Genomic DNA, 8,012 nt, shown 5'->3' on the forward strand with positions numbered 1-8,012 from the left:
GGGGACCATGGCCTAGAATCCCAGCTTGCTTTCCAACAAGCAGAGGATGAAGGCACCAATCTCCCCTCCCCTGCCCTCTGCATCCACCCTTTGCCCTGAGCCCACCTCTCCAAGGCCCACCTCTAAAATGGACCAGACAGGAGAGGGAGAAAGGACAGATGGAGCTTTGGGGTACAGACTGGGACAGAGGGAGGGGAGGGCATGGGGAGACACACAGGATACCATGAGAGACAGCCAGCCAGGGACTGACTAAAGGGGAAAAGACCCAAAGAAATTTGGACCTAAGGCAAAGTCCAGAGAGTGTTTATAGAACTTAAAAGCACGTGCTTTTTAAAATCGTTTTTTTTTTTTTGTTTTTTTTTTTTTTGGCAGGATGGGGGAGATGAGCTGAGGTGGGAGCTACAGTCTGGGCTGGGTGAGGCCTCCCTGCAGCCCACCCCACTGTGGCTGGTGGCTGCCTCTGAGGCTCTAGCATGCTCTGCACCCCCACATCCAGCACATCCCCACCTGTCACCCAGGTAACAGCTTAGAGGTTTTGCACTGCGCCCTTTGAACCCAGAGCCCTGGCCCAGTCTCCACTTCCCCAGCCTCTGGCCAGCAGGCTAGGGAAGCTGGTGCGGGGGAGGGGGGGCACTCTGGGACCCTCCTGGCCTCTGCAGGAATTAGGACTCAGCCTTATGTCTGCACACTGGACCTCTGGGGAAAGCACTGCCAGGGCCTGGCCCCTCCCCGCTCACCATCCTCCCAAGAGGCCCCAGCCCACAAATCTCTCCTCTTCCTGCAGAAGAAGGCTGCAGAGCGCCACACCTTCTCGGCTCCAAGTCCCAGCGCCCCTCGGAGGGCTGGAACCAGCCCAGGAAGCCAGGCGTCCCCTCCCGCCAGCACTGCCAGGTGCCCCTCCCCCGTCCTGGGCGGGCAGGGGCCGGGAGGCAGGAGGCACAGTGCTCCGGATTCCCCACGCCCCAGAGCCATTCGCAGGCTCGCACAAGGGGCCGGTTTCCTGGAGGAGATCAGCAGGAAATCAGCCGGGCCCCCGGCCAGCGGTTCCCCTCCCAATCCAGCTGGCGCCCGCTCCTCCGCAGCTCCCCTCGCAGCCCCTGGGGAGGGCTGGGGAGGGGGCACAGGGCCCTCCCCTGCATCGCCCCCTCCCTCCCCTCGGGGGAGGGTGGGGTGGCTCAGGGTGTAGCGGCAGGGAAGGAGGCCCCTAGCCCAGCGCCCCGATAACCATCTCTCCCCCTCCCCCCACCACGGGCATCCACGTGCTTCACATTCTTGGACGTCTGGGAGCGGGCGGAGGCGTGAGCGGTGAGACTGGTGGGGGACAGATGGGGAGCCGCATCCTGTGTACCCCTTGTCCTCCAATGCCCCACAAGAGCATCTCTGGGGAGGGAGGCGAGTCCCCAGGGCCCTGCAGGATTGAAAGGCTCTCCTTCCTCAGCCAGCCTGCACTCTCTTCCCATCTTGGGTTGCAGGTGGCAGGAGGCGGTGGAGAACTCAGGTGAGCAGGCTGGACGGCCCATCACCGTAGGACCTCCGCACACACCAAGGGATTCCTCCCAAGCCAGTTGTGTGACCCCGTGTACGACAGGGTCAAGTCACCACCAGAAGCCTCCAGGTCTTTCCTGTGCCTCAGAACAACTCCCAGCCCACAGCTTTGGGGCTGAGCCCACTGGCACCACGACCAATGACGCATACACACACCTACAAAGGGACCATGGGAACAGCGGAGCCCAGACATCTAGCTCTACCTAACCCCAGACAGTGTGTGGGAAACAGCCCTCCACTTCCCCATCCCCAGCCTCACCAAACCCAAGGCCTGCAGGGACTGCATGCTCCTCCTCCCCAAGCAGTCTGGGGCCACGGGAGAGCTGAGCTGTCCCCACGGGGTGAAGGAGGAGATGGGGGCAGAACCCAAGGTCTCTGATCCCAGCTTCCCCCTGGTCTTCTGGCACAGGCGGCCAAGGGGGTGGAGGGGGTGACCGCAACAGCTGTGCCCCAATTATCCCACTGGGGAGGAACACCTTGCTCCAGCTGTGGAGAGTGGGAAACAGGGTCCTGGTGCTACCTCTCCCCTTTGGCTAAAGTCAACCGGCACTCACACCACTCACACCCCCCTCCCTCCCGGCATCCACGGCCTGCAGCCTCCCAGCCACGCGGCCCCAGAGGCAAAGGTCAGGGGGCAGGACAATAGGAAAAGCTGCAGATGAGGTGGCTCTGGGAGGGGCCCAGGTGGGGTGTCTCTCCACTTCAGGTCTCTCTTCCTAGAGCGAAGGGGGCTGGGGGCTGCCCTTCAACCTCCTCCAATCTGCCCCCAGAGCCCAACTCCACCCCTCCTCTCAGGCAGGCAGGAGGGAGGCAGCCGGTCGGGAGGGTGGGAGAAGCTCCAGAGAAGAGACGAGCCCCGAGCTGGGAAAGGGAAGAAACCCGAGCCAGGTAACAATAGCCCTGTGGCGCCGGCTCCCTCCCGCGCAGGTACACTACCTCACAGCTGGGTACGAACACGCCCAGGTGTGCACCCCAGGCGCTCACAGCTCCCGAGGGTGCACGGAGCCCCTCCCTTCCAGAGGAGCCCCGAGCCCAAACGGAGGACAGCAGGAAGGTGAGCGGGCTGCCAGGGCTCAGTGCCCCTCTTCAGGTCAGCCCAGTGCCTGCCCCCATCCCTAAGTGAAAACTGGGTAACAAAAGGTCACAGCTGGGTTGGCAGGGAATGCTGCCCTCATTTCCAGAGCAGCCCCAGACCCACAAAAAACAAAGTCATTCCGAGAGAACAAACCAGTTTAGGATCAGGAGGGAGGGATTCTTCCCACCAGAGCAGCCTCTCCTTTCCATTCCTGGGACAGAAACCTTACAGATGCCAGCCAAGGGTCCCGGCCCAGGGCAACCCTCATTTGGACAAGTGCCCTCCCCAATGTGAGGGGTGGTTAGGATGGCAGACGGGGGTCAGAAGTTGCCTCTTCCTGCCACACCCCACTGCCAACACCAAAGACCCAGTGCGCTTCCCCAACAGGGACTATAATGACACAAGGGCAAGGGCTGGGGGCAGCAGCTGTTGCACAGGAGGGGGCTCTCCCCTAGGCTTTGACGGTGGGATCTAGGAAAGAGGCCCCTCCTCCTAGAGCAGATAAGCCCACAGACAGGACCTTCACCCCACCCTCCAGGGTGGGAGAAAGGACCACTCTGCCCTGAAGCTACTGGATTCCTAGCAAAAAGATTACATATAAAGTGGAGGCAAAGGGCTGCACTTCCCCTACAAGCAGCAGCAGAACAGATGAACAAATGTTTCCTGAAGGGAGGAACCTCTAAAGTTCCTCAGCCCTAATGTAACAGAGATAGCGCCCCGGGGTTACTTAGGAGGCTCCAACTGTCCAGCAAGGGCACCCGAGTTTCAGCAACAGAGACGGGAAAGTGAAAAGTAGAGACAAGGCCCCCATCGAGCCCCAGGCCCGCACCCCTGGTGGGAGTGNGTGGTTTGAGCCATTCCAAAGCGGAGTCCGGAGCGGGGTGGAGTAGGGACCAGGGGCAGGGAGCCCTTTCTCCGGGAGCAAACAGGCCCGGTTTTGGTTATAAAAATCCACCACCAGGAAGGGATTGGGGGTGGGGGTGAGTCCCCCCACTTCCACACTCTCGTACATCTTCCCCGCGAAGACAAGAGGTCCGGGCGGGGAAGTCCTGCGCGCCGCCTCCCTCACTCAGCCGGCGGCNGGTAAACAGCGGGGAAGTTGTGTGCGGGGCGGGGGCGGGGGGTGTCCCCTGGCTCCCCCCAGGAACGCCCGCCGGAGGCCCGGGAACTCAGCGGCTCCACCTCGAGGGCGCTCCCGTCTCGAGTCGCATGCTGTCCTAGGCAGAGTCCCGCGGCTCCCCAAGTGCGCCGGCCGGGGGCGGGATCGGCGNCCGCCAGGCACGGGGCCGCCGGCCGACGCTAGGTCTCCGAGGTGCTCGCTGCGGCCCCCCGCCCGGAGCCTGCGCGCCCCCACCCTGGCGGTCCCACCCCCTTTCCTCCGCCCCGTCCCGTCCAGGCACCGCCCCTGACTTAACCCTTGCCCGGCGGGTCCGGCGGGAGAAGNGAGGAGGAGAGAAGGGGGGACGGCCTGGGGAAAGGCTACAGAGGAGGAGTACGCGGAGGATGGACGGAGGCAGGGTACGCGGAGAGGTGGGGGCTGCGCGCTGAGGCAGGAACGGAAGAAGGGCGGGAGTCTACCCCATCCCAGTTCCGGCTCCCAGCCTCCCCAGTGGTTCGGTCAGTCCCCGGCCCGGCGCTGGTGGGGGAGAGGTGACGGGGCGGGGAGGAGGAGGTGGTCCCGGTGTCCTCCCCCTAACACACCCCCCACCCAGCCCAGGCCTCATTTGCCTAATGCAATGCGGCTGAACTCTCGCTGAACTCGCCTGGCGGCGCCTCACCTCCNCCAGGCCAGCGTCCCTGGAGCCGCGGAGAGTGGCCGCAGGAGGCGAAGGGCCAGGGCGCGCGTGGCCAAGTGTTAGCGCCACGAATGCGGCGTGCAGCGTGTCCCGGGTGTGACATTGTGCAGCCCAGACGTGGTGTCGGGATGAGACACCCGGCTTGTGTCATTGTCTGTGACATCATGTGTGATTCCGGCCGCCCGCCTGCCGGAACCCGACGCGGCAGCGCGTCTGCTTTGGCACAAACGTTCGCAGAAGGGGCTCTCCTCCCCACGCTCTGCGTGCTTCCGGCGAGCAAAGCCCCGCCCAAGGTGTCTCCCAGCGACGGAACCAGGATTGGCCCCCCACCGCGCAGTCCAGCCCTGGAGAGAGAGAGGAGGGGCTGGTGCCTTCCAGCTGACCACTTCCTCCCGGAGGCCCTCGGGATGCCAGTTTCAGTGGAAAAAAGGTCTAGGTTAGGTAGGTCCATGAAGGAGGGGGGATTCCCCCTAGAGGAGAGGGTATCCTGTTACTCCCACTGACTCTGCAGCAGAGCTCCCTCATTCTAAAAAGGCATAGGAACTGACAGGCTTCCCAAGGATATTCTTCTAGAAACCAGGTTCTTAACATGGTTATTAAATCCTCACAGCAACTCCAAGAGATAAGCGGGCATTATTCCTATTTCACATATAAAGAAACTGAGGTCTCAGCAAGGCTAGATGGGTTGTTCAAGTTCACACTGCTACTAAAGCTAGAATGAGCATTTGAACTTTTCTGCTGCCGAAGCCCGTACTCCCATCATGCCAGGCTGATTCAAGAAAAGGTATTTTCTGAGTACCTCCTATATGGATACTCGGGTGAGTCTGTTCTAGCAGACCTTAAGAAGCAACTGCCATTAAGCAAATAATTATTTATATATATATACAATTGTATATAATATATATTTTTCAGTGGAAGAATCTAAAGATGATGCCGTATGTGTGTGTGTGTGTGTGTATATACATATATACACATATAGGTAATTGCACACAGATAATTGATGTTCTGAAACAGCTATAGTAGGCTTTGAAGGAGAATTACTACTGCAGGTACCTAATTTAGGTTGAAGGGTCAGGGAGGACCTCAAGGCAGAGACCTAAAGAAAGAGAAGAAGTTTATAAGTCAGGCAAAGAGTAGGAAAGAATGCGGTCCCAGTAAAGGAAGGAGCCTGTGCAAAGGTCCTGAGGTTAGAGATGTTGGTGAGTTCATTCAAGGTACTGACAGAGGACTAGGGTAGAGGCAGCATAAAATTCAAGAGGAAAACAGACACAAGACCAGGCTGGAGAGGTGGGCTGAGGCCAGACCAGGTGCGCCTGTTTGGGATCTTCTCTTAAATGCAAGGAGAAGCCACAGAAAGCTTCCAAACAGAGGAGAGGCAGGATCTGATTTACAGTGTTGTAAGATCTTTCTAGCAGCTCTGTGAAGAATGGACTGGAGGAGGGCAAGAGAGACCAGTTAGTAGCTGCTACAATAGTCCAGGGAGCATAAAAGGGCAGGGGGAGGTAGCAGTGAGCACTCTGGTGTGTGGCTTTGCAACAGCCAAGTTCCCGAGACTGTGAAGTACAGTCATCTACTGGTCTGGTGGACAGGTGGCTGTGGGGCTCCAAAGTGACGTCCCACCTAAGTGAAGTCTGGGCTGCAGGTGGAATGCTGGGGTCTGGGGCACATATGCAAGCCTTGGCAGTGTTGAGTGCTGGGGAAGAGGGCAGACTGCTTCCACAGCCCTTGGTATCTTTCCTCCCAAATGACATAGCTCCTGGGCACCAGTTATGTGCTGGGCTCTGTGTTCACTGCTGCGAGCTTCTAAGGGATCTGAGTCTGTCCCTGCCATCAAAGACCCAGTAACTGGGAAAAGAGCTCCCAAATGATTACAGCTCACGGCAGGAACTGGTCAGAAAGAAGTCATTTCGTGGTACAGAGAGGAGTGTTCTATAAGAAAAAATAAGGACGCACAGGAATTCAAAGGTGGGACAGTGCAGCGTGGAATGGGAGACACCTGTGAAGGCTTCTGGAAAGAGGCAGCATTCAGGATGTTCCTTAAAGGATGGAGAGGATTTCTGGAGCTGGAGAAAGTCCAGAAAGAAGTCCAGGTGAGATACCTGTTCTGGGCAACAGCAAGGTCGTGAAGCATGTCAGAGAAGAACACAGTGTCCTGAGGCATGAGGCACGGGAAGAAGAGGGAAAAAAGGAAGGTTCTGGCGGCCGATGGAGGGCTACAGACACAGCTACCCAGGCCTCCTCTGCTGCTCCTCTGTGACTTTCCCCATAGCGCCTCCAGGACTGGGTGTTTAGTGGGCCCTCGGCACGTGTGGTCTGAACTGAACGGGCCCCTGCTTGTTCCATGCCCCCTCCTGTCCCCAACCCCATCTGGAGGAGATAACAAACAGAAAAGCATGAGGCCTGGAGCCAGACATGGGGTCCCGGTATAGGGTGGCCATCCCCAAACACAATGACCCCACTCCACCCACCTCATCATCACTGCTCTGGCAGGATACTTGAAGCTCACCCGGGCTCCTCAGCCAGCAGGTCACCGTGGCCTCATATCAACTCAGCCAGCCGGGAACACATTAGGAGTCTTGCTTTAAAGAGGAGGATACAGACTCAGAGAGAGGATGGGTGACCTGCCTAAGGCCGCACAGGAAGAACAGTCTTTTTTAAGATTTCTGCCCACAGTACCTTGGTCTGTGGGCTGGTTGAGGTTCTAAGCAACCCAGAAGTCAAAACGGGGAGGAGGGGCGCCTGGGTGGCTTAGTCGGTTAAGCGTCCGACTTTCGCTTAGGTCATGATCTTGCGGTTCGTGGGTTCGAGCCCCGCGTCGGGCTCTGTGCTGACTGCCAGCTCAGAGCCTGGAGCCTCTTTCAGAGTCTGTGACTCTCTGACCCTCCCCTGCTCACGTTGTCTCTCCCTCCCTCTCTCTCCTAGAAATAAATTAAAAAAACATTAAAAAAAAAAACAAACGGGGAGGAGAGAGCCTTTATCTCTGATCTAGCCAGGGCCGACCTAACCTGTCTACCCTGAGACACCCAGCTCCACTGGCTGTGCCCGACTCCATGGAGGAGTAGGAGGAAGGAGGCTGTGTGGGCACCGCCCCAAAGTGATCTGCAGAAGGGAAACACTTCCTCTTTCTACAGATGCTACCCCCTAAAGGTAGTCCTAGCCTGCACCGGTGTATCCCTGAGTCCTGCCTGAGGGAGCCCATGCATTATCACTGCTCCCAGATAAAAGGTGAGGGGCCCCGTTTTCATTCAAAATCCCTTCCAACAATCTTTTGGCTGACTCTGCATTTTGGACCCCTGGAAAGGCACTGCTAGCAATACCCTCTCTCCCTGGGCGGTCTCTCTTATTGTCCAGGGAAAGAGTGGACGGAAGGGAGGGTGGGAGGGAGAGACTAAGGGAAGGGAGTGGCAGAGGAGAGGAAGAGGGGCTCACCCCCTCCTCGGTCTCCCCAGTCTCCGGGCACACACACTATGAACATGTGGACAGAAAGGAAAGTCCTGACTGGGTCTTTTGGGGTTCTCATCTCTAGCTCCTCTACCGATTGCTTCCAACTTCCCTGCCCCCACCCTACAAATTGAAACAAAATAAGAATACACTCT

General features: G+C 58.4%; 3 protein-coding genes across 11 annotated transcripts in view; 2 read left to right on the plus strand and 1 right to left on the minus strand.

The window, feature by feature from the left end:
• RARA (retinoic acid receptor alpha) overlaps positions 1 to 8,012 on the minus strand; it is a 42,527-nt gene that overhangs the window by 9,588 nt on the left and 24,927 nt on the right. The window lies entirely within an intron of this gene.
• Positions 384 to 2,865, plus strand: LOC144244053 (uncharacterized). Of its 2 annotated transcripts, XM_077779256.1 has the most exons (4): positions 384 to 518; positions 785 to 891; positions 1,473 to 1,498; positions 2,473 to 2,865. In XM_077779256.1, the coding sequence occupies exons 1-4, from the start codon at positions 474 to 476 to the stop codon at positions 2,601 to 2,603; spliced, it is 309 nt and encodes a 102-aa protein (XP_077635382.1). In that variant the 5' UTR covers positions 384 to 473; the 3' UTR covers positions 2,604 to 2,865. The 2 variants fall into 2 exon arrangements, 1 of the variants encoding a protein (XP_077635382.1); XR_013338826.1 differs by lacking the exons at positions 384 to 518; positions 785 to 891 and adding an exon at positions 1,204 to 1,305.
• LOC144243942 (uncharacterized) overlaps positions 4,514 to 8,012 on the plus strand; it is a 6,921-nt gene continuing 3,422 nt past the window's right edge. For all 5 annotated transcript variants that reach the window (XR_013338809.1, XR_013338808.1, XR_013338810.1 and 2 more), the window contains exons 1-3: positions 4,514 to 4,857; positions 6,170 to 6,506; positions 7,548 to 7,641. Coding sequence is in view for 1 of the 5 variants with exons in the window: in XM_077779082.1 (XP_077635208.1) it covers positions 6,402 to 6,506; positions 7,548 to 7,641 (199 nt within the window). In the remaining 4 variants the exon portion in view is untranslated. The remainder of the gene's footprint in view (positions 4,858 to 6,169; positions 6,507 to 7,547; positions 7,642 to 8,012) is intronic.

The sequence above is a fragment of the Crocuta crocuta genome, unplaced genomic scaffold, assembly GCF_008692635.1.
Source record: "Crocuta crocuta isolate KB4526 unplaced genomic scaffold, BGI_CrCroc_1.0 scaffold68, whole genome shotgun sequence".
Classification (NCBI taxonomy): Eukaryota; Metazoa; Chordata; class Mammalia; order Carnivora; family Hyaenidae; genus Crocuta; species Crocuta crocuta.

Bases quoted from the DNA above. Each gene is read 5' to 3' on its own strand.
- LOC144244053 (XM_077779256.1), top strand. From the start codon at position 474: ATGCTCTGCACCCCCACATCCAGCACATCCCCACCTGTCACCCAG. The intron at 892-1,472 runs GTGCCCCTCCCC...CTTGGGTTGCAG, and splicing joins CCTCCCGCCAGCACTGCCAG to GTGGCAGGAGGCGGTGGAGA. The intron at 1,499-2,472 runs GTGAGCAGGCTG...CCTCCCGCGCAG, and splicing joins GGAGGCGGTGGAGAACTCAG to GTACACTACCTCACAGCTGG.